Source organism: Notamacropus eugenii, chromosome 2 (assembly GCF_028372415.1).
Source record: "Notamacropus eugenii isolate mMacEug1 chromosome 2, mMacEug1.pri_v2, whole genome shotgun sequence".
NCBI lineage: Eukaryota > Metazoa > Chordata > Mammalia > Diprotodontia > Macropodidae > Notamacropus > Notamacropus eugenii.
This window is the reverse complement of record NC_092873.1, coordinates 11862702-11888420: the sequence shown is the minus strand read 5'-3', so window position 1 is coordinate 11888420 and position 25719 is coordinate 11862702. Positions and strand designations below refer to the sequence as shown.

General features: G+C 41.7%; 1 protein-coding gene across 5 annotated transcripts; it reads right to left on the bottom strand.

Moving 5' to 3' along the window:
- Positions 1-527: 527 nt before the first annotated feature.
- LOC140524369 (membrane-spanning 4-domains subfamily A member 4A-like) lies at positions 528-25403 on the bottom strand. Of its 5 annotated transcripts, XM_072638746.1 has the most exons (7): positions 25202-25403; positions 18339-18522; positions 12317-12442; positions 7905-7961; positions 3707-3859; positions 1315-1416; positions 528-778 (listed from the first exon to the last, which is right to left on the bottom strand). In XM_072638746.1, exons 1-7 carry the CDS (start codon positions 25261-25263, stop codon positions 641-643), a joined length of 822 nt encoding a protein of 273 aa, XP_072494847.1. In that variant the 5' UTR covers positions 25264-25403; the 3' UTR covers positions 528-640. The 5 variants fall into 5 exon arrangements, with proteins under 5 accessions (XP_072494847.1, XP_072494849.1, XP_072494848.1 ...); XM_072638748.1 differs by lacking the exon at positions 3707-3859; XM_072638747.1 differs by lacking the exon at positions 12317-12442 and having other exon boundaries at positions 25202-25347.
- Positions 25404-25719: the final 316 nt, after the last annotated feature.

Here is a 25719-nt window from a genome sequence, read left to right as displayed (position 1 = left end):
GGATGAGGTAAATCAGATACAAGAGTATAGAATATGGATCCCAGGATTTTGATAGAGAATCATTGGCACCACTTCTCTCAGTAATGATAGCTGAACGTTCCCAAGGTTGAAGAACTTCCCTTGTGGCCCCCTTTGCTCTCCTTCATCTTTATGGAATGGATTGTGCTATAGAAGAAAGAACACTTCTTGGGAATCAAAGATTCAGTCCTAACTGTGCTAATCAATAGTTGTGTGACCTTGAAGTAGTCATTTTTGTTCTTTGGGCATCAGTTTCCTTATCTGCAGAGTAAAGGGGAGTGGGCTTGATATAATCTAATTGTCCCTTTTCATTCTAAATTCATGCCTTCCTCTGCCCTTCTACGACCCTGACCCTCAGAATCCTGCACAGTGTATGACACTTAGGGAAGCTGAGGACAAGGGTGATCCATTGAAGGTTCTGCTGATACTGTTCACTGCCAGCCCTGAAGGAATTAGTGGTCTGTTCCTGTGACAGGAAAGGGAAGTGAGAAAGTGTCCATACTCAAGACTGAGGTTGCTCTTTTATTAAAGACTTTCAGGAAAATTTAATCATTTTTCTGTCTTTAGTTGAGAAATACTCATTCTAAGAAAGTGCCATCCATGGCAAAGGGAAGCCCATGGTTCAAATGTCATGATGGGCATGGCTTCCTGGGAACTTGTCCCCATCAGCATTGGAACCCCGAATCACTATCCCTTCTTTGGGGGTTTCAGCAGTTGGGACTTCTTGCATGTAGGGAGAGAAAGGCATCAGGATGGTAACCTGCAAAGTGAACACATGTTAGCCCCATAAGTCCCTGGCAAGAAGGCCTGGGGAGGCTGGCCCTGGCAGCCAACTGCAGGCAGTGCTGCTCCCCAGCCCCAGCCTCAGCTTTTCAACACAAGTCCTGTCAGTCTGCTGTCCTTTCCCTGCTCCATGCCTCCCTGCCTGGCCCCCTGCTCTTCCCCTTTGGAGCCAAAGAAGGACTCCTTCTCTCCTGCCCTTCTCCTCCATGGTGATGTTGTGCCTTCATCAAAAACGAGAAGATGGTTTGTAGTGATGGGGAAGCATCAAAATGGCTAGCAGATGCCAGCTGCTAAGCACACACCTGCCAGTAAGCCTCCCACTCTGGACAATAAGCTATGATACGCAGAAACCAGTGAGCCAGGAGGGACTGTGTCCCAGAAAAAGCGAGCTCTCCTTAGGTGCTCTCTCTGAACATTACACTGCTTCCTTAAGGTCTAATCTGGGCCCTCTGCCTGCATCTCACAGGGAAAGGCCTATGGAACTATGGGTACCATATGGCATCAGGTACTTACCTCACCCTGGTTACAGCAGGTCGCAGGACAGCCAAATCCAGCAAGGGTGATAGCAATGATAAATTCTAAGAAGGTGAAGACCAGCAGAAGCCCATTGATACCCTAGAGAGAGAACAGGATGTGTAATTGGGGGTGAGGGGGGAGGAATTAAGTAGTAAAGAAAAAAAAAGGAACAGGAAAGAGGAAGATGTGGGGAATTTGATGAGAAGGAAGGATAATTACCTAATATTAGCCAGGGCAAAGGACAGTAAGAAGGATTCCAGGCTTCTGGTCCCAGTTTTAGCTCTGCCAGACTACATGACCTATAGTAACATCCTGAAGGCCTAGCTTTCCTTTTCTTTTTTTAACCTATAAGTCATGAAAACTGTGGCAATCGTGACAGAGGATAGAGAGCTAGCTTTGGAATCAGGGGAACCTAAGTTCAAGCCCATCATAAGACACATAATAGCCTTTCAAGTAACTCTCCAAGACTAGATATGGCAGAGTAATTGCTGACTTGTGTTGGTACAAGAAGCTGCTTCAGCACTAGGCCCCTTTACCCAGGTCAGCGCCCTTCCTGAGCAAAGGCAATCTTGCCTGCTGCATCTTGTATCCCTGGGGTCTCTCTGAGGATGCCCTAGGAAAGCCAGCAGACAGAGAGCGAAACACCGTGTACAGGGATGTGACTATAATGGATAAAACTTTCCATGTTCAACAGTAGCTTCCTAGAAGAAACAAGCTCAAGTCCCATGTATACTTATACACACACACTCACACACACACTCTCACACACATATACAATCACAGCTGCATACATGGAACCACACTCACACAAACACACACATACACACAAACCACCCACACACTCACAGGTGTGTACACACACACACACACACATACACACATGCACACACACACACACACTCACAGGTACCACCTGTAGCACCTGCTGTCCTTTCCCTGCTCCATTCCTCCCTGCCTGGTCCCCTGCTCTTCCCCTTCTTCCAAAGAAGAACTCCTTCTCTCCTGCCCTGTAGCAGGCTCAAAGCCCTGACTCACCAGGAAGGAGTCCCTATTGTCCTGACCTGGTGAGATCCTAGGGCTAAGAATGCCTCCTCTCCATTGGATCTCTCCTTCACTGATGCATGAAATGAGCTTGGGAACAACAGCTGCTTCAGCGGAAACAATGTCAAATCAGGAGCCAGAGGATCTGAATTCAAATCGGACTCTCTGCCATTTATTACACTGGCTGAGACACCTTGGGTAAGTTCCAAGCCCCCTCTGAGCTCCATGCTCCTGGACTGTAAAGGAGGCTTAGCTGATAAGACCTATAAGGCTTGATTTGGAGCTGGAAGATTTCCCAAAGTTGGGAAGCTTGGTGAGTGTCGGAAAGGCCATGTGGTGCAACGGGAGGTACCTAAAATTTGGGGCCATGAGACTCACCGTCCAAACCCGGCTCTGTCTTTTGTGGACCCTCTGAGGGCTGGCTTTCTTCCTTGTCTTTAAAATGGGGGGTTTGACCTGAAGACTGAGTCCTCTTTCAGCTCTAAACCTATGACCTTCTGCCCCATCTCTGGGTCTCAGGTAACCCATCCTTAGGAGAGACTACAGCTGCTAAACCCAGAGGCCACAAGTTTATTTTTTCAATTAATCTAACAACTTGTACTTTATTTTATGAATTTAAAAATATGGAACCTTTCTCCCAAGAAGGAGGTATGCCCAAAAGGTTCAGGACACACACACACAAAGTTTAGGATCCAGGTTTTGATGATCTCAAGCCCCGTTTTATCTTTAAATCTATGATCCTTCAAGGGCAGCTAGGTGGTACAGTGAACAGAGCTTCCTGACTGGAAGTCTTGAGTTTTTCCGCACACTAGTTGGGTGATCGTAGGCAAGTCACTTAATTTCTGTTTGCCTCAGTTTCCTCATCTGTCAGATAAAGATAATATTAGTACCTATTTCACAGGATTGTTGTGAAGATTGAATGAAATCCTATATATAAAGTGCTTGGTATACATAGTGCCTGGCCCAGAGTAAGCAATATAAAAATGTTAGCTATTATTATCCTTTTCTGCACCTCAGTTTATCCATTTGTAAAATATGGAAGCTGAACTAGATGATCTCCAAGCCCTTTCTCTGTTCTTAGTCTATGTTCCAATGAAGTTTTTATGGGGGTGGAGTGAGAGATGGGAGAATGCTGAAGACAAAGTGCATGGTATTAGAAGACTCTAAACCTTATCCTCAAAATATTGTTACCAGAAAAAAATGTGGACCTTCCAAAGGTAAAGACTTCCAAGGTGCCTACATGAACCTGTGTGCCCATTTCTAAAGGCCTCAGAGTCCCCCAAGCAGCCAAAGGAGAACATAGTCTCCTATGAAGTTCTTATTCCCACCCAGCTCAGGGAATACTCACAAATAAAATGGAGAAGCCCACAGGATAGACATCAGGCTCAGTGGTATAATGCTGATAGATGGAATATATATTGCCTAAACTGCCCAGAAGTAAATAGATCCCCATCCCTGAGACGAGGACACTGACGATGTTCAATCCCAGGCTGCTCTTGACCTGATGAGAAAGATTCAAAAATGTTCAGAGAACCTGTTATTAACTCACCCTATTACCAAAGTTGCCAAATGCACAGACGTGTGAGTCAGAGGGACGAAATTAAAGACCAGATTTGGGATGCATGTAACTGGGCTCCCACCCTAAATGGGCTACTTCCTCCCTGGGGAGTCATTCCAAGACCCTTGACATCTCTCTGGGTCTCAGTTTCCTCCATGAAAGGGGTTGGACTTCATAGTCGTCCAAATCAAAATTCTGTGAAACTAATCATGTGAAGCAGTAAGAGGAAGAAGACAAAGGAAAGAGCCCATAGAGGAAGAAAGGTGACTGAGAGACAAAGATCTCAAACTGTCTTTCCATGGGCTGTCAGTCCCTGGGCCTCGACTGCACTCTCCCATCCCTGCTATCTCTTGGAATGCTGGGTCTCCCTCAAGGCTTCAGCTCAAATGCCATGTGCTATATGAAACCTTTCCTGACTCTCATGTTGCTCAATGCCTCCCACCAAAGGCCCCTTGTCTCTATTTCTGGTCACTTATCAGACTAGATAAAGATTTGTGTGCGTTATATTTGTATATATGCATATCTATCATGAATAAATGGATAAAATATGAGTGCCATATTAATCAATATAGCCAAACACATATTGGTTTACATGTGTAAACCCTTCCCCAAACCATTTTGAATCTCAAAGATCTGAGAAAGGCCTAAAACCTGGATGGGCCAGTCAAGAGAGGCATTGTGGCCCACTCTGATCTTAATCTACCATAATGCTTTGCATTTTCTGGCTTAACCAACATGCCTTGCTCTTTGAGTGAACTCAAAATGTCCCTTTCTGTGTCAATACTACAAGGCCAGATGAAGATGGCCAGAGCATTCTTCTGTAAATGACTACCAAAGATTAGGCACCTTGACCAGACACTACCTTGAATAATGGAACTTTACTTATCTTAAATGTTTATGGACATATACTATGTTATGTCATGTTAATGGTAAAGGAAATACAGATAGCTTAGGATTGTAATTTCAATTGACATTTTGTCAGTTGTCTTCTCTTATTATATTTACAACCTATTCACTTAAGAAATTCCTTTCTCTTATCATGGTCAATCCTATGAAGACCAGAATTTTGGCTGACATGGACATACTGAGCCAGGAAGGGAGGGACAGGTGACAGGGAATTGCTCTGAAGATATAAAAATGCCCTTTGTGTGTCCATCTTTGAGTTCATTGTCTCATCGTGAGCTCCCATGCATATGTCTATATGCATGTTTCATAAGCTTTGAGAGAAACACTCATATTCAGACTAATTTTCTTTGTCTTTCTATGAATGTACTCGGTAATGGTTGACAATAGACACACTTCTTCCAGCTAGACTGTGAATTTCTTGAGAGCAGAAACTAGTTTTCTCTGCTTTTCTTCATATGAACCCTGCTATCTTGGCTCAGTACCTGGTGACTAATTTGTGGCCAAAAAATTCATGTTGACTTATGGATTTCTCTGTGTATTTCCATAGTAGGAACTTAATAAGAGTTTGTGGATTGATTATTACCCAAGGTGCTTTCGATGGTAAAAGGCAGAGCCTGGATTTGAACCGCAGTCCAACAAACTGATGGGACAGTGCCTGACACCTTAATAGAGCTTAATAAATGTTTACTGACTGACTGAGAGAGCAATGCAATTTTTAATTCAATTCAATAAAGATTTGTTAAGCAATTACTGGGTTCCAGGCACTTTGTTAAACACTGTGGACACAAAAAGAGATGAAAGACAAGGAGCTTACAATCTAATTGGCAGAAAATGTACAAACAAATATGTACGAGGCAAGCTCTGTGCAGGAAAATAGGAAATAATTAACAAAGGACAGGCATTGAAACAAAGAGATATTGGGGAAAGCTTCCTGTAGAAGGTAAGATTTTTGTTGGGCCTTAAAGGAGGCCAGTAGTCAGGTCAGTAGTTGGATAAGAGGGGAGAGAGCAATCCAGGCAGGAGGGCATTCAGGGAGAATGCAGGGAGCCAGCACATGGAGCATCTTGTTAGTGGAACAGCCCTGCATCCATTGTCTCTGGATTAAAGAAAGAGTACATATTGGGAGGAGGGAGTGAAAAGCCTGATACTACTGATTAGTCTTGAGTTTGCAGTCCCCTCAAACCCACAGATCTTTTTTTTCTAGGCAAATTGTTGATTATTCAACAGTATGTAATATGCAGCAGTAATATGTTCAAGGCTCACTGATAAATGGCAGAGTCAGAATTGGAAATCCAGGTTCTCTCATTCCAAATTTAACTCTATTCCTACATGTATTGAGTTGAGTTGCTTCCAGGTCAACTCATTTTGAAAGGTGAGGTTGTTTTTTTTTATTTTTTTTAACAGATTTTTATCGTTAGCCTTTGCTTTCATATTGACTGGATTTCCCTGAATTTCTGCCCCATCTCCTCCCAAAGAGCTTAAAAAAAAGGAAGAGAAAAAAAAGTTAGCAAAACCTACCAATGAAATAAAAAAAAATGCTAAGATATGCAATATTCCCCACCTATGGTGCCGACCTCTGCAGAGGAAGTGAAGGGAGATATTTTCTCATGTCTCTTCTCAGATTTGTTCCTTACAATTTTGCAATTTCCTGCTTTGCTTGTGCTGGGCTAGACTTTGCGTCAAACGAACATGAGTGTTTCAAAATTGGAAACAAGCACAGAGTCTAAGAAGAGACATTCCTAAAGTTCAAGTCTGACCCTGCCAACCCTCCTACTCACATAAACTCTAGTGGCTCCCAATTGCCTCCAGGATCCAGTACAAAATTCTGCTTGGCCTTCAAACCCTTCCCACCTGCCCCCTCCTCCCTTTCCCGTCTTCTTACACTTTACTCCCATCACTGGGCTCCAGGCCCTTGTTCCATGAACAAGACACCCCATGTCTCCCTTATGGGCATCCTCTCTGGCTGTCCCCATGCCTAACAAGCTCTCCCTCCTCTCATCTCCACCTCCTGGTTTCCTTCAAGTCCCAGCTAAAATCCCAGCTTCCCCAGGAAGCCTTTCCTAACCCCTCTTCATTCTAGTGCCTCCACTCCTGTTATTTCCTATTTATCCCATAGAGATTTTGTTTGTACGTAGTTGTTTACATGATGTCTTCCCATTAGACTGTGGGCTCCTGGAGAATGGGACTGGTTTTTTTCCCTTTGATTCTTCATCACTTAGCAAAGTGCCTTAGGCATTTAGCAGATGCACATTGACTGACTGACTGACAGAAATGAGAAGACCCCTTTCACCTACAACACCTTTGCAGAGGTAGAAGATCTGCAGACCTGCGACACTGCATATATTTAGAAATTTTTGAAGGCATTGATGGGTTTTGATGATGTTTATTCTTCCTTCTTTTTCTTTAAAATACTGTTTATTGGATGGTTCTTTACAAAAATAAAGAGAAAGAATGTGGGAGAAACTTAGATAATGTAACAGATATCAATTAAATTTATTTTAAAAACAAAAATTATGTAGTCATTGTACATCGTTCTCCTGACTTTGTTTACCCCACTCTGCATATGGTTCGTAGGGCTCTCTTCATGCTTCTCTTTTCCATCATGCTTTTTATTTCTTGTAGCACAGTGATATTCTATGACATTTATGCCCCACAATTTAACCATTCTCTAAAAGATGTGCATCTACTTTGTTTCCAGTTCTTTGCTACCACGCACACACACAAACACACACACACCACACAAACTGTTTTCAATATTTTGTTGTAACTGGAGCCTTTCTTTTTTGTCAGAGACCTGTTTGGGGTGTAAGCCTAGCAGAGAGAAATCTCTGATTAAAAGAAATGGACATTTCATTCACTTTATTTGTATATCTTTCCAGAATGGTTGTACTAATTCACAACTCCATCAATAATACCTTAGGGTGGTTCCCAAAATGTTCTGCCCTTTGAGATGACTTCCACCCTCTCTAAGAAAAATTCCCTCAGTGTTTCTCTCAGAAAAGGTGAAAGCTATTGTCTCCCTCCTCCCCGACTCACTACCACCCCTTTCCTTCTTGAACTAAACAGAAAAATGGCCACTCACCAGGCCTTTGGTGGTCCTGTTCTCAGCAGCAATGGAAAGGGAGCCAGAGAGGATGAACTGTTAACAGAAAATGACAATATGAGGACCTGCAAGCCCCCTCCCTCTGTGATCAAGCACCCTTTTGTCCAACTTCTCATAGCAGGCCCACCTTCTGCCATCCCTGAAAGCAAGTAACTTGTGATTGACACATTCAGAGAGTGGAGAATTGAGCCAGTTGGAGAGTCAGTCTGGCTGCAGAATTAGAGGTATCCCAAAACACTCTGAAGTCTCTAAGCATAGGGTGAGAGAGGGCAAGGGAAATTGGAAGGCCTATGCTAGGGGAACTCTCCTTGCAGAAAAGTTAAAGCTAGCGCAGTCAGTAACTCTTAATCTGGGGGTCTGTGAACTGAAAAAATATACGCTCTGATACCACTATATCCTTTGTGACCTTATGCAGGTTCTTTTATACCATTACAAACAACATCCTGAGAGGAGTCCAGAGGCTGCACTAGATGACTGTAGAAGTCTATGATACACAAAGGTCATGATCTCCTGATGTAGATGGTCAATAGCTGGGAGGCCAATGTGTTTTTCTTCACCTAATATCATTTATATTAATGTATGAAGCATTTAGTACAATGCTGGCTACATAATAAACAGTATATAAATATTATTATTTTCATATAGCACTTACTATGAGCCTAGGATGGTGCTGAGCACTTTAAAATTATTATCAACATTTGATCCTCGTGAGATTTAGGTGCTGTTACTATTCCCATTTTAAAGTTGAGGAAACTGAGGCAAACAGAGGTGAAGTGACTTGCTTAAGGTCACATAGCTAATAAATAAGTTCCTGAGCTTAGATTTGAATTCTGTTCTTTCTGACTCCAGGCCCAGTGATCTATGTATTGGGCCACCTAGCTGCCCCTATGATTTTTATTTATGAAGAGACCTTATACCTCAACTAATTCAAATCGGTAACTCATTTGGACCTCAACATCTTAGAGACTTTCCTGGGTCATTACAGGACTTGCCAGGCTCCCACAGCCAGAGTGTGTCAGAGGCAAGATTGGATATGGACTTCCTAATTCTCTACCAATGCTGCCTCCCACTATGTTAGGCTAAATGGGGTCACAGATACAGCAAAGAAGAGCTTAGGACCTCACAGAATATTTATTCCAGTGATATGAGATCTGAGGATAATGACATGTCCAACTGGAAGAATGTGGGAAAGGGGCTTAATGAATGCTTGTTGAGTGAAAGAATGAATGAATCAATGAATCAATGAAAGAATGAATAGCTGACTCCCCAACTAGAGATGAAATTCTGCTGTAGCTGATCAAGTATAGACTCTGGATTTAGGATACTCTAGGATCCTGGGTCTAAAACAAAGGAAGACCTCAGATAGATCTTTTTCTGAATTCCAAGGAGTCAACATAGGAAATAATACCAGGATAGCAAGCAAAGGAATTGAGGTCAGTCCTAAGTAGAAGATACCCTTCTAACTCATCATAGACTATATTACCTAGGGCTTCAGAAACAGATGCTAGAGTCTGATTCCCAGTGGGATCTTTCCAATGTTAGAAGGACTCAGTCAACAGGACTTGTTGTAAAGCCTCAGGAAATAGCCCTCTATGTCAGTGACCCTCCCCCCCCCCCCCCCCCCCCGGGTTCAATGAAAAGACACGTGCAGAGTTCCTAACTGGGAGGAGAGAAGAGAAAGCTTTCCAGTGCGTGAGTTACTGAAATCAAAGAGCACTTAAAAAGGGGAAGTTGGGCAGGTGTTTCCTGACTGAAAGAAGATGTGAGTGTTTGTGGGTGTGTGAGTGCGTGTGTGTGTGTGTGTGTAAGTATAGGTGTGTGGGTGTGGATGTGTGTGTGCTGGGGCTAACGAGTAGTCAGGGAGATTAGACTTTTATTGTACAGAAGCCAAGGCCAAGGATTCCAGCAGAAACTGGGTGATTTTCAGCATGGAACACCCCCACATCAAGGACTTCTATGATGCTGTGCCCAAAGACCAACAAGAGAATGCCACAGGCTTGCGCTGTTGGGAACAAACCTACAAGGCTGTTGAACTAGTTCTGGAATAACCAACTGTTGCAGGTTGAAAACAGGATACTGGGTTTAACCTGATGGGTCAAGGCTGCTTTCCACAGAGGGGAGAAGGGGGAACGTGGAGACAGAAACAAGAATGGTAGAAGAGTCTATTTGCAGCAGGCCCAGAATAAAAAGAAGATTTTGACAATTGCTGTGATCATCCCTCTCTATCTCATCCCTGAGCCATATCTTCAATGACAGGAGAGGCAGACTAGCATAGGGGACAGGGGCTGAACTTTGGAGTCCTGGGATCTGTGGTACAAATCCCTCCTTTGATACCAACTATCTTATCATAGGTAAATCACCTCAGTCCCTGAGCTTCAGTGTCTTCATGTGTACAATGAGAAGAATGACCTAGAAGAGTATATGACCTTGTCAAAAGTGAGTGGGGTCTGCTTATTCTAGACTATAGCATTGGTAAGGGCTCCCCCTCTCTTTATTTTTCTCAGCAAGACAGTGCTAACTGTAACTACTCTGAACAGGCTGGTCTAACCTAAAATTCTGGTCTGAGCTGGCCTTTCCAGGATCATGTGCTATAGGGGTCCAGAATCAGACTTAATGAGATGCAGTGTGCTTGTGAGATAGTGGGGGCATGTATATCCTCACTTTCTTTCATCCATTGGATAAGTTGATGTCTCTAACTAGAGTTAGAGCTTGCTCTCTGTCCCAAGAATTCCAGACTGGACTGGTGACAAAATGAACCAAATGCCTTGGGCACTAAACTTTTAAAGAGGTTTCTGAAAGGGGCGTGGAAAAGGAAAGACTGATATATAATCACTAAGCTAGAGAGAGAAGTACTAGAGATGTACAAAATGGTTTAAAAAAGCCTGGGAATGGAATCTTTGGTCAGTTGTTTTAGTCATGGCTGATTCTTCCTGACCCCACTGTGGGTGGGAGGATTGACAAAAATACTGGAGTGGTTTGCCATTTCCTTTGCCAGCTCATTTTACAAATGAGGAAACTGAGTCAGTCAAGCAGAGTCAGGTGACTTGTTCAGGATTATGTGACTTGGAAGTGTCTGAAGTTGGATTTGTAGCTTTCCTGACTCCAGGCTCAGCACTATATCTACTACACCCTTTAGTAGCCCCTGGTAAAGGAGAGTGAATACCAAAGCATAGTATGATCCCATATCCTCACCAGAAATCTTCCAGCAAAGGTTGTAAAGCAAATTGAACTGAAAAGTATCCAGAGGACATGGCTTCAAACCTTCCCTCTGATGCTTAATAATCCTATGAACTTGGAAAAGTCACTTGAAGCAGCTAGATGGTATAGAGCATCCTAGACTCAGGAAGACCTGAGTTCAAATCCCACTTTAAGGATTTATTAAGTTAAGTAAGCCAGGGCAAGTTACTTAAACTCCTCTAGCCTCAGTTTCTTCACTGCTAAAATGAAGATAAATAATAAATAGTACCCACATTGCAGGGCTGTTATGAGGATCAAAAAAAAAAACCCAAAAAAACCAGAACAACAGGTCAGGCCCTTTGGAACCCTTGGAACCCTATTCTAAGGCTTGTTGTTGCTGTTTCTCTCATTACTTAGAGTCTTTGGGCCTCAGTTTCCTTTCCAGTACAATTAGGGTACCAGACTAAATAGCTTTAACTAGTTCTCTGATCCTGAGTGAAGTCAATAAAAGGGATTTGAGGGAGGGGTAGGAACAGATGGGCCATAGGTTATCTCTGAGGTTACTCTCTTCTCTCTGACCCCTGTGACCTCACAAGGACTACCCAGAGCCTTCCAATAGTGCTGTGAAGCTCCATGGGGACAAAGGGGAGGGGGGTAGTTTGAGGGCTGCTGGTGTGAAATGAGAAAAGAATCGAAGTTAGTGGTGTTTTAAAGAAAAGACCATCACAGATGCTTCCGGAGTATAGAGTGACAAACTTAAAAGACAAGTATTGTCTGGCAAAGGCCCTTAAAGCGCTTGATTTCATTAAATCAATAAGGAAGAATTATAATTGACAAATCAATTGTTTTAGGCAAATGTGCTGCTGAAGAGCCATTGATTATATTGGTCAGAAGTCAAAGCTCCACCCTTGGGTCTGAGTTCCATCAATGGATTGCTCTGTGGCCTATTCTAATAGATAGCCTAGCTCCTTCCTGACTAAATACTTTTCTGACTGGTAATTAATAAGATCGAAATAGGCATAGGGCAGAAAGTTTCCCTGTTCAGGGACTAAAAGATTGCCTGAAGGCTCATGAGTCTGTGGGATGTACTTAGTCCCAAGCCCAGTTAAGAAGAAATGTCTAGAATAAAGGAGATTTTGGTCTCAGGACCCTCCTGAGGCCCAAAGGACAGAAGATGAGATACCAAGCAATAAATAACGCCAGGGACTACTCACAAAAGCTGGACCCCAGAATGTGTAGCCTGAGTGAAACAAAAAAGGTTGTCCAATTTGGTTGAGAAAGGTATGATCCAAAATATTGCCCAGACTGAAGTTCATGAGGCCAATCATGATTTGAATGACCTAGAAGAAGGGAAAGAAATTGTGAGGCTCTTGCTCAGGGCTGGATTGCTGTCCTGAAATGTTTAAACCTCTTGATTTTATCCCCAACACTCACTTCTTTTACTTAAATCTTAGAGTGAGAGATGGCCCTTCTTGCCCAGGCTAACTTCAATATTTGTGACCCTGGTCTCCCTACCTCCTTTCATCTGTGGCAGATCACCAGCACAATCTTGGCTCCTCCCTCTCGTATTTCCCCTTGCCCTTTCTCCTCCAGCCTTCCTTGCTACCTACAGACATGCTCAGAATATCATTAGGAGGACATCTACCAGGCTAGGCAAAAGTTCTTAACTATTCCAGATGATTAAAGTTGCCCCAATGACCCAAATCCAAAAGCCAGTGTATTAAAAGTTATTAAATGTAAAAAAAGTTATTAAGTATTGTAAGTATTTATAAAAAGCTAAAATTATTAATTGTACAAAATGAAGAGGGAGTGGGTTCCACCAGCTTGATAATACTTTTGCTCTGTATAAACCTCCAAATGGGTCTTCTTGCCTCCAGCCTTTACTCCCTAACATCCTCCATGTGGATGCCAAAGGGTTTCCTAAAGCACAGATCTATCCATGCCACAGCCCTGCTCTTTAAAACCCAGTGGTTCCCTATAGCTCTAGGGTCAAATGCAAATTGCACTTGAAATCCTTCATGTCCTGGCCCCAACCTACATTTCCAGCCTTATTGAACCTTGTCCTCCTTCACATATTCCACAATCTAGCCCAAAACACCCTTTGGCTGTTCCTCACACTTGACATTCTCCATGTCTAGAAAACCCTCACTCTTGACCTCTGCTTCAGATTCCCTTCAGATTAGACCTTAACCATCAGCTTCCAGAAGAAGTCTTTCCTAATGCTCCACCTGCTACTTCCTCATCTAAAAATGACCTCCCATTCACTTTGTATATGTTTTACATATTTGTGCCCATGTGGTCTCCTTCCTAGAAGACAGGGACTACTCCTATCAGTCTTCATATACGCCAGCACTTGGCACAGAACTTGGTATATAGTAAATGCTTAAAAAATGCTTGTAGAATGCATAAATAAGGCAAGAAACCTCCTCTGCTTTTCACCCTTCCTAATCCTCCTCTAAGCCCATCTCTGGGCTTGCACATTAAGTCCTCCCCAGAGCTTCCCCTCCTCTGAAATTCTCCATTGCTATGGAGGGCACCACCATCCTCTTAGTTACTGAAGCATCTGACCTTTATGTCATTCTCAAACTGTCACTCTCACTCACCTCTCTTAGCCAACTAGCTATGAAATCTTATCATTTTTGTTGTTACATCTGTATCATGTGTCCCCTCTGGCTCATTCACACAGCCACTCTCTCCTGGATTATGGGAAGAACCAGAGATGGGCTGGCAGCAGTGCCAACTGGCTCTCAAGAACCAAGTGTTAAATTTTCAACATGGCCATTTCCACCTTGGAAACTGACAAATGCTACAACTCAAAGGTGGACCTTTTTTTTTAATTGCTGAGACAATTACATTTTGATCAACTAATAAAGTTCAATTAATTAAATTTGTTTAGTTGATAGAGAAGTGACACAGGAAATGATAATAATACACATTAAAATGAATTCAGAGAGCCAGGTGTTGAACATTTACCAGGACATTCCAGCAAGAGCCTTCCAATTGGTCTCTTGGACTCAAGTCGCTTCCCAGTCTAATCCATCCTCCACAGATGTACCAAAGGGATTTTGCTAAAGAGAGACTCCCATCATATCATTGCTCTGCTCAATAAACTCCAAGGGCTCCCCATTGCCTCTAGGATCAAACTAAAATGTCTTTGTTTATTATTTAAAGGCTTCAGAAGTTGGCTCTTTCTTGTCCTCCCAGTCTACTTACATTTTCCTTCCCTCCTTAAGTTTCACAGGCCCACCATAGGATCATTGATTGATTGCTATGGTCCTGCTGTTCTCAAATTAATAGGTGACTGGTCACTCACTTTAATGGTCCCAGAACTAGAATTCTCTACAATTTGAAGCCTTCTGTGCTGGAGTTCACTGGCAGCAGGGGATTCTAGAGAAGAGGAGCACACACAGAGAAAACACAGGGACTAAGTGTACCCTATGGCAGAGGAATCACTAAGGGAAGAATGGAACCCAACAGCCTTCAGGTAGTTTCTTGAACTTCATTCTCCTTTAAAATGGGCATAATGCCACCTTAGCTACCCAAAGAGAAGAAGATGGATTGTTAGAGATATTAAGGCTCCTTTCTTCTCCAAATTATAGAATATTCTAGATGATTCATTGAATTACTTTGTAAACATGACACAAAATGTGAATTACTATGATTAATGATTGAGGAGAGGCTCAAGTTTGGAAAAGTTTTCTGTCACAAAAACACAGGAAAAGGTGAGAAAAACAATTAGGAAAGCCATTGACCTTGCCCCTAGACAAGATATTGTTTTTATGCCTTTCCAGCCTTCCAATCATTTTTAAAATAATATATTCATTTTATTTATTTTAAATGCTCTACAATCACTACCATAAAACTTAGATTTTTACCCCCTACCTGCACCCCCCCAGTCTCCCCAACATGGCATACCATTCTATATAGGATCTACACATATGTTCCTATTGAATACATTTTCATTATAGTCATGCTGTGTAGAAGAACTAAAATAAATGGGAGAAATCATATAACAAACCAAAACATAACACACACACACACACACACACACACACACACACACACACACACACACAATGATCTGCTACATTCTGTGATTGAATTCCATAGATCTTTCTCTGAATGTGGAAGGCATTTTGCCTTAGATTGGGAATTTTTTTTAAATGTCCTTGCATTGCTGTGAAGATCCAAGTCTACCAGAAAAAACTCTCACACACTGTGGTCATTGCTGTGCACAAAGTTCTCCTGGTTCTGTTCCTTTTGCTCAGCATCAAATCATAGAAGTCTTTCCAGGTGTCTCTGAAGTCTTCTTGTTCATCATTTCTTGTGGCACAATAGTATTCCATTGCATTCATATACCATAATTTATTCAACCATTCCCAAGAGTGCTGCTATAAATACTTTTGTACATGTGGGACCCTTTCCCATTTTTATGATCTCTTGGAGATACAGTTCTAGAAGCAATATTGCTGAGTCAAAGGGTTTGCACATTTTTGGAGCCTTTTGGGCATAGATACAACCTGCTCTCCAGAATGGTTGGATGAGCTCACAGCTCCACCAACAATGAATTAGTGTTCCAACTCTCCCACATCCTCTCCAACATTTATCATTTTCCTGTTCTGTCATGTTTGCCAATCTGATAGGTGTGATGTGGTACCTCAGAGTTGTTTTGATTTGCATCTCTCTAATCAAAAGTGATTTAGAGCATTTTTATATGATTACAGATATCTTTAATTTCTTCCTTTGACCATTTATCAATTGGGGAATGACTTGTATAGTTATACATTTGAGTCGGTTCTCTATATATTCTAGAAATGAGGCCTTTATCCCCAAGATTAGCTGTAAAATTTTTTTTCCCAATATACTACATCCCTCCGAATTTTGGTTGCATTGGGTTTGGTTGTGCAAAACCTTTTCAGTTTAATGTAATCAAAATTATCCATCTTGTGCTTTATGATGCTTTCTATCTCTTCTTTAGTAAAAAATTCTTCCCTTCTCCCTAAATCCGATAAGTACACCATCCCTTGCTCCTCCAGTTTGTCCATGACATCAATCTTTATACCTAGATCTTGTACCCTTTAGGACTCTATTCTTGTGTGGGGTGTCAGGCATGGGACTATGCCTAGTTTCTACCACACTGTTATCCAGTTTTCCCAGCAATTTTTCTTGTGCAGTGAGTTTTTATTCCAGAAGCTGGGGTCCTTGGGTTTGTCAAACAGGAGATTGCTATATTCATTGCCTACTGTGTCTTGAGTACCTAGTATATTCCACTTGTCTACTCTTATGTTTCTTAGCCAGTACCAAGTAGTTTTGATAATTGCTGCTTTATAAAACAATTTGAGATCTGGTAGAGCTAGGCGACCTTCCCTAGCATTTCTTTTCATTCATCCCTTTGATATTCTGAATCTTTTGTTCTTCCAGATGAATTTTGATATTATTTTATCTGGTTCTAGAAAAGAATTATCTGATAGTTTAATTGCTATAGCATTAAATAAGTAAATTAATTTAGGTAGAATTGTCATTTTTATCATATTGGCTCGACCTACCCATGAGCAACTGATGTTTTTCCACTTACTTAGATCTGACTGTATTTGTGCAAAAACTGTCTTGTAGTTGTGTTCATATAGTCCCTGGGTTTGTTTTGGCAGGTAAACTCCCAAATATTTTGTAGTGTCTACCCTAGCATTAAATGGAATTTCTCTTTCTATCTCTTGCTGTTGGACTTAGTTATTAATACATAGAAATGCAGAAGATTTGTGTGGGTTTATTTTGTAACCTGCAACTTTGCCAAAGTTGTGTATTATTTCAAGTAGTTTTTTACTTGAATCTCTGGGATTCTCTAAGTATATCATCATATCATCTGCAAAGATGATAACTTGGTTTCTTCTTCGCCTATTCTTATTCTTTCAATTTCTTTATCTTGTTTAATTGCTACAGCTAACATTTCTAGTACCATATTGAATAATAGTGGTGATAATGGACATCCCTGTTTCACCCCTGATCTTATTGGAAATGCATCTAGCTTATCTCCATTGCATAAAATGTTTGCTGTTGGTCTTCCAATCATCTCTATGGGAGAGGAAAACTTTGTACTTGAGAGAGAGGGCACCATGACCCCAAAAGTCATTCCAAGTTTGTTGGAAAGATGGATGGATACTCCATGCATTCTGATAAGAAGCATTCTTAGCAATGTAAAATTAAGCTCTGAATTAAATGTCTTTTCTGATCCTAAGTCAGACATAGATTTCAGACAGAGACAAGACCTTGGTTTCCATGGTGTTCAGGAGATACAAGTGAAGAGGCAGCTCTAATGCTCAGCTTACGGCATACATAGGTTCACTAAAATGGTTCTAGCTCAGTGTTTCAAAGAGCTTAATGGGGATGATGATTTTCCTTCTGGAAAGAAAATGTCCATTCCAGTCAAGTTCAAAGAAAAAGACTCAATTTCCTTTGGGGGAGGAGGGGAGTCATGGAGTTTCCCTTGTTTTCCCTCCCTAGTCATATGACTGAGTGTAAGAGAGTTTGTGCCTTCCTCTAAAGGAGCTACAGCAAACAAAGCTCTCCTTGCTTGAAAGCAAAGGTCAGAAGCAGGGCTCATTTGTTTGTGAGGATGAGATCTTAGTTAGTCAAGTTTTGCTGAATGGGGGTAGGGGGGAGATACTACATTAAAAGTCATAATAAATACCCCACATAGGACTCCCTCCTTTCTAGAATCTCTGGCACAGACTGATCCAAGACTGATTCATTCCCTGCCTCCTCCCTTTTCCCTCTCTGCACCATATTCCACTGCTTCCTAAAAGCCTTCTTCCCTCTCTCTCAAACTACCTCCTCCATGCTCCTGTACAAGATCATTTAGAGAAAAAAGGCAAAGCTAGGAAATAAAGCAGAAGCACCTTTTGCAGGAGCCTTTCATCCTTCAGAAGAGTGGAGCACAAAGGTGAAAGGTAATGCCCTCACATCATTTCCTCACTTCTCCCTGCAAGTTTTTAGGACAAGTGAACTCTAGACAGGAGTTTTCATGGGGGTGAGCCTAGGAAATTTCTATCGCTATCCCTTGGGACTAGGACTCATCAGGTTCTTCCTTGGAAACATAAATGGTCCCTGTTAGAACTCTAGGAGTACTTCCCAGGTACCTGGCTCTGCACAGGTAAAGACAGCTGAGTCCTTGGGAGATGGTAATAAGTTCACTCATCTCCCTAGCCTGGGAAGGGGGAGTCCAGGAGAACACTGACTTACCCCCAGGGCCTTGGGCTCACCCTTCAGGAACTTCCGCAGTGGGTTTTTCCTCTGATGGAACTCCATGGCTGCCTTGGCCAGCTCCATCTCTGAGTCCTTCTGGGCATCCCTGGGTCCTTGTTGAGGAATGTTCAGGCTTCCTCCTTGTGGTGCTGCCTGGGTCTCCATGAGGCTACCCATGAACCTGGAAGAAGAGAAAGGAAGGTGCATGAGGCCCTGAACAAGAGGCAACATGGGCCTGGGAAGTAATGGGAGCTTCAGGGTGATGGGCAGAGCCAGGAGGATAAGCCATAGCTTATCTTTGTAATCCTCGAATTGTCATTAGAGCTATGTAATGTCAGCAATCCCCTTCATCTCCTTAGATTTTGTTTTCCTCATCCGTAAAGTGGTCATAAGGCTTGTACCAAGAAACAGGTCTTATGCACTCCCTTGGGTACCTGCCCCTGGGGATACAAAGAAAGACAAAAACAGCCTGTGCCCATTTAGTGTTAATGTTTTTGAGAGTGTGGGGAGGGCCAGAGGGAAGATTCCCCCTCCCCTACCTGGAATTTCATCTGGAAAGGGAGTTAGCTCCTAATGAGGAAATTCCCTTTATCAATTCAAATCAGCTCTTGCTCAGTAGTTTCCAGTGCCATAAGAGACAAGGATTCTTAACCACTTTTTGTGTCCTTGATGTCATGGACAGTCTGGCTGGTGAAGTCTATGGACCTCTTCTCAAAATATTGTTTTCAGATGCATAAAATAAAATATACAGGATTACAAAGAAATCCAGTTCTGTTGAAATACTGTTATAAAGAAAGAAATGCACAGGCCCTAGGTTGAGTACCCTTCAAGGTCTTAGAGGGTTGGCTGGGGAAAATGAAAGGTCAACTGACTTGGAAAGTATCTTAGAGCCAGGTCATCTTAGAGGCAGGATTTGAATTCAGATCTTCCTGACAGTGAGTCTACTCTTCTATCCCCTCTGACCTTCATCACTCTGTGTTGGCTGCCTCTCAGTCAGTGACAGGAAGAAACTATTGAGATACTTAATTTGAACGACTGAGTTGTATCCTAAGAGACACGAAGAGAAGAATTAGTGGTCTGTCCTTCAGAGGGGCTGATACAGAACCCTCTATTAGGAGGTCCCTGCCCTCTGAACATTTTTTTAATAATGGGGATGGCTTGCAAGCACTGTCCACACTGTCCAAATCAACCCTCTCTCTAACCAAGATTTCATGTACCAGAAGGTTAAGAGGAAGACGTTATAATGGAGTCTTTGTGAGCTTTTGATTCTCATCACTGTTGTGAACTAGCCTCTCCCTCTGCCTTCCCTGCCAAACCCTACTCATCATCTACCTTACGCCCTCTTTTTATTTAAATAATATTTTATTTTGCTACTTAAATACATGTAAAAATAATTTTAATATTCAGGTTATTTATGTTTTGAGTTCCAAATTTTATCATTCTTTCCATCCTCTTCCCCCCTCCCTGAGACAATAATCTGATATATGTTACACATGTCCAATCATGTAAAACATATTTCTATATTAGTCAGTTTGTGAAAGAAAATGATAGCCAGAGAAATTGAAATAAGGAAATAAAATGAAGTATTCTTCTTCATAAGTCCTTCGGAATTGACTTCAAATGTTATATTACTGAGAATTGCTGTCATTCATAGTTGATCTTCATACAATGTTGCTGTAACGGAATACAATATTCTCCTAGTTCTGCTCACATTACTCAGCATCAGTTCATATAAGTCTTTCCAAAATTTTCTGAAATTTTCTTTGCACATCCTTTCTTAAAGCATTATAATAATCCATTACAGTCACATCCCACAACTTGTTCAACCATTCCCCAATTGATGGGCATACCCTCTATTTCCAATTTTTGGCCACTACAGAAAGAACTGCTAAAAATATTTTTGTACATATAAATTATATTTTTCTTTTTTAAAAAATCTTTTTTGGATTCACATCTAGAAGTAGAATTAAAGAAACTGGGTTAAAGGTATGCAGTTTTAAAGAACTTTGGGGGTTATTCCAAATTGCTCTCCAAAATGGTTGGACCACTTCACCAAAAGTGTGTTAGTGTCCCAATTTTACCATATCCCATCCAATAATGGTAATTTTCCTTTTCTGTCATATTAGTCAGTCTTATAGGTGTGAGATGTTATATCAAAGTTGCTTTAATTTACATTTCTCTAGTGAATAGTGATTTTGAGTCTTCCCCCTCCATATTACTATACAGAGCTTTGATTTCTTTCTTTGCAAACTGTCTGTTATATTTTTTGACCATTTGTCATCTGGGGAATGACTTATAAATTGTCTTATAAATTTGTCTCAGTTCTCTATACATTTAAAAAATGAGGTCTTAATCAGAGAAACTTGATATAAAAATATCTTTCTCATATTTTTTCTGATTTTCTCCTAATTTTGGTGGTATTGGTTTTGCTTGTGCAAAGATTTTTTAAATTTACTGTAACCAAAATGATCCATTTTGCATTTTGTAATGTTCTCTCTTTCTTATTTGGTCCTAAATTCTTCCTTTCTTATAGATCTGACAAGTAAACTATGCAGACTCCACTAATTTCCTCATGCTATCACCCTTTATGTCTAAATTATATACTCATTGTTACCATATCTTTTTATGCAATGTAAAATGTTGGTCTATACTTAATTTCTACCATACTATTTTCCAGTTTTCCCAATAACTTTGATCTGTGGGTTTATATAACGCTAAATTACTGCGGCCATTTGTTACAGTGTATTGTCTACCTTATCTATTCCACTGCTTCAGCACTACTTCTTAGGCAGTATCAGATTGTTTCAATAATTACTGTTCTATAATACAGCTTGAGACTTAGTACACGTAGGCCATCTTCCTTCACATTTTTTGTCGTTGATTCCTTTAGTATTCTTGACATTTTGTTTATCTGGATGAATTTTATTAATATTTTTTCTTGCTCTATAAAATGGTTTTTGATAGTTTGGTATAGCACTGAATGAGGAGTTTAATTTAAAGAATTGTCATTTTTATTATATTGACTCTGCCTGCCCATGAGCAATTAATATTTTTCCAGTTGTTTAGATCTCACTTTATTTGTGTGAAATGTTTTGTAATTGTGTTCATATAGTTCCTGAGTTTTTCTTTGTTGGAAGACTTCCAAGTATTTTATGTTATCCATCTCATGACCTCTGATCCCTCCACCTCTCCACCCCTCAGTTCTCTCCCTGGCCATCTCCCTTGCATTAGCCACTCTCTTCCCTGTCTTGACCTTTTGGTGAACCAATTCAACTGTATCTTATTCTCCTCCCATGAATCTCTGTCCCATTATCATCTCACTGACTGTACCTTGTCAAACATCAGCTTTCTATTACTTCCACTGTGTGCTTTCTTTACTGCTATACATAGGCTTTTGAGCAAAAGTGGAGAAAATCCTATTACAACTTTATGCTGTACAACCTCCACTAGGCCTTCATTGATACTTGGCAATCCTCCCATACCACCCTTCTCAATTCACCTTCCCACTCTCCACAGAAGCTTTTCCAAATCTTTTCATCCATCCTCAAACTTCTATAGTCTCCCCTCTCCACTTTCTCAGTTGAAAAATCACCTCATATTTTAAAGAAAAAATTGACACCATTCACCCTCAGCTCCCTCTTTTCCAAAAACCTTTCCTCATCTCTCATCACTCATATGCCTTGGGCCACTATTGCCTCCTTCATCTCCATTTCACATGATGGCCTTACTAGTTGCCATAGCCAAGCCCTGTACCTGCTCAAGCCATCCTGTCTGCTCCAACAGATTGCCCCCCTCTGTCATCCCCATTTCTATCACTTATTTTCAGTCATTCTGTTTCCACTGGCTCACCCCCTACTGCCCACAAACACACCCATGTCTCCCTCATCCTGAAAAATCCCTCACATTACCTTTCCATCCCCCACAAACCATCATCCTATAAACCCCTTGAAAAAGCCATCCACAACAGGTGACTGTACTTTCTCTCCTTTCACTCTTTCCTTAATCCCTTATCATCTGGCTTCCAGCCTCATCATTTCACCAAAACTCCTTTCCCCAAAGTTACCAAAGACCTTTTAATTCCAAATCCAATGGTTTTTTCTTAATCTTCTTTCTCCTTGACCTTTCTGCAACCTTTGACACGATTGGTCACTGTTTTCTCTTTAATACTCCCCTTCATTTAGGTTTCAAGATACCACTCTCCTGTTTTCCTCCTACCTATCAGACCACTCCTCAGACCCTCTTGCTGGATCTTCCTCCAAGTCACACCCACTTACTGCAGGTGTCCCACAGGGTTCTGTCCTGGGCCTTCTGTATTACTTCACTTCAGCTCCGATGGATTTAATTACCAACTCTATGCTGACAACTTTCAGATCTTCTTTTCCTGTCCCAATCTCCCTCCTGACATCTACTCTCTCACTTCCAACAGCCTTTCTGAACGGTTGAGCTAAATGTCCAGTAGACATCTTAAACACTGTCAGTGTGTCCAAAACTGAACTCATGATCTTTCCCTCAAGCCCTCTTCCCTGTCTCTTTCATTTACTGTAAAGAGCAACACCATTTTTCCAGTCCCTCAGGTTTGAAACCTAGGGCATCTTCTTTAACTACTCACTATCTCTCATGCCGTATCTGCCATATCTAACCTGTTGTCAAAGCATGTTGTCTTTACCTTTGCAACATGGCCCCTTCTCTCTTCTGATCCTAATACGATTCTGGTGCAGACTCTCATTATTTCACAGCTGGATTATTGCAGTAGCTGCTGGGTCTGCCTGCCGTGAGTGTCTCTCCATGCCAACAGATCCCCCATTCAGCAACAGAAGTGATTTTCCTAAGTTCAGGTTTGACCATGACATTCCCATCCTCAATCAACTCCAGTGGCTCCCAATACCAATGAAGGTACAAATATAGTCTTCTAAATAGAGATATATGTGTGAACATGTGTGTATATATGTATGTATACATACACATGTATTACATGTATAGTATATACGCATGGTATATGTGTTTGTTGATGTTTTGGGCTACAGACGGACTTCCTATTTCATCCACCACTCTAACAGCAGCTCTTCTGAGGGAGCTGTTGACTCACTGAGCTGTTAAATGACTTACCCAGGGTTACAAGGCCAGCATTTCAGAGGTGGGACAAGAATCCAGTCCAGGATTAGCTACAGACCAACTGGAACAAAGTATATCATTGTATGTCCAGTGATTAACATAGTGCTTTGTACATGATATATAATTCATAAATGCCAGTTGACTGATGACTTTTGAGAGCATTAGTCCAAATATGGACCTATGCAGAAAATATTGTCCTCTGTCACTTTTATGGCATTTGGGCTAATATTTTTGTTATTTTTTAATGGAATAAAATATTATTTTAAAATGTTCTGAATTGATCATCTGTATAAAAAGCAGGCAGAAAGGTGAGTTTGCCCCAGGTTTTAGTTTTACAAACTCTGGACCAAGGCAATGTGACAGCACATGAAACATAAGACTCATGTGCAATATGTAGAAAACCATGTGGAACATATGGAAAACAAGAACATGTGGGAAAAACCTTTGTGTGAGGAACAGATGCAGCAAAATGGGAAAAACAGAAGTATCGCAGCCAAAGTCCCACCACTGGCCTCTTCACATAAAAATTTGGAAAATGCAACAAATCTTGTCCTAATCAATAAACCATGAGGAAATTAACGGTAGACATTTTCCAGCCCAGGTGGATAGAAAGAGATAGAAAAAGTGGATCTGCAGATAAGAGAAGCAGAAAGGTCCATGGCTCCTAGAATTGGGACTGCACCGCTGGGCATGCCACTGGGAACATTCAGTGCAGGAACTAATAAAGATCTGAGACTGTCTACACAGAGTACTGGGAACCCCATCTTCAAGTGAGCTCCCACACCTCTGTAGCCCTACTCTGACTCCCTCTTTCCTTTAATCCACGCCGGGTCACCAGCATAACCCATGTCACCAACAGCCAGAGCAGAGAGTAACTCTTTCTGGATACTGCAGAAAAAAGAGAGCTTGCAAAGCACCAGGGTCTGCCAGGTGTCAATGGTGTTCCCTAAGCAGAATCTTGGGCTGGCCCAGGTCATAGAGCTGGGAAGGACAAGAAATTCCAAAGGGTCCCTACTTACTTGCTAAAAGATGCTTCAGTCCCCTTTTATCCTATAGTGTAAAGACTTCCCTTGACTGATAAGTCAGACACTGCCTAGGCTGTTCATCCTGTCAGAAGGAGAATGAATGACCATAGGAACAATCTTGCCCCAACACCCAGAATCCCTGAATTGAAGCATTGGAGGGATGTTAGTGGCCACCTAATCTCACATGTAACTGAGCAAGAATCCTTTCTATAAGAATTCTCCCCCTTCACCAATAGCACAGTGTAGTGGGGAAAGTCCTGGCTTTGGAGGGAAAGAATCCTAATTCCTATCCAAACTCTCTCCTTTCTTAGCTGTGTGGCCTTGGGCAGTTACCTCCTTCCACCTCAAATTCCTCAAATATAAAATGGGGTGGGAGTGGAGGTGGTTTGAAGAGACCTTGTGTCTCAATGGCCTCCAGGAGCAAAGAACTCATCACCTCCTGAGACATCCCACTCTCCTTTGGTATAGCTTGAATGGTTCGAAATTTTTCTCTGAAATCTAGCATAAGTTGGCATCTCCACAGCTTCTATGATTGTTCCTGTTTCTGCCCTCTGCCATCAGGAAGAACAGATCAAATGCTTCCTGCCCCAGCACCCAATCGCTCTGGCTCTAGAAATACTGGTATGCTCCCCTCTCTTTCAGACCACCTCCCTTCCCCAGGACTCTGAGCTACCTCCAGGTCTCTCGGTTTCCCCAGGAAACAGAAACAGACAGAGGACTCACCTGTCCTCTTCACGAGTCTGGTCAGCAGTTCTCTGGCTGTCTACTGCCTGTCTCACAGGCATCTTCTTTCTGTCTCGTGAGATTTGCTGAGCACAGCAAAGACAGACACTCTGAGTAGCACAGACAGTTCCTTTATCTGTGGAAAGATCCTAGTGCTTTAAGGGCTCATCTTAAGGCTGTGATCACTATTAGAAAACTGCCCTAATCAAGGACAGAATGTTTTCTCCTTGGGCACAGTAACTGGCCACCTTGGGAGGGAGGGGGTGGAGTTTCCTACCAGACATAGTGATATTGACTTGATCACAGTTTTAAATTCACATTCTCCTATTTGTCCTTATGTATCTTTATTTGTATCTGTTTGCACATGGTCTGTCTCAATCGTAGGTCGCTTGCAAGCAGGGACTATTTGTTGCCTCTTTTTACATGCCCATCGCTTTGCACAGTCTGACACATATTAGGGGCTTAATAAATATTGATTGATTGATTGATTGGCTTTCCAATTTGAATACCACTTTAGC

Bases quoted from the DNA above. Each gene is read 5' to 3' on its own strand.
- LOC140524369 (XM_072638746.1), bottom strand. From the start codon at position 25,263: ATGCCTGTGAGACAGGCAGTAGACAGCCAGAGAACTGCTGACCAGACT. The intron at 7,962-12,316 runs GTGAGTAGTCCC...TTCTGTTAACAG, and splicing joins CATTCTGGGGTCCAGCTTTT to TTCATCCTCTCTGGCTCCCT. The intron at 779-1,314 runs GTAAGTACCTGA...TTCACTTTGCAG, and splicing joins CCTGCTGTAACCAGGGTGAG to GTTACCATCCTGATGCCTTT.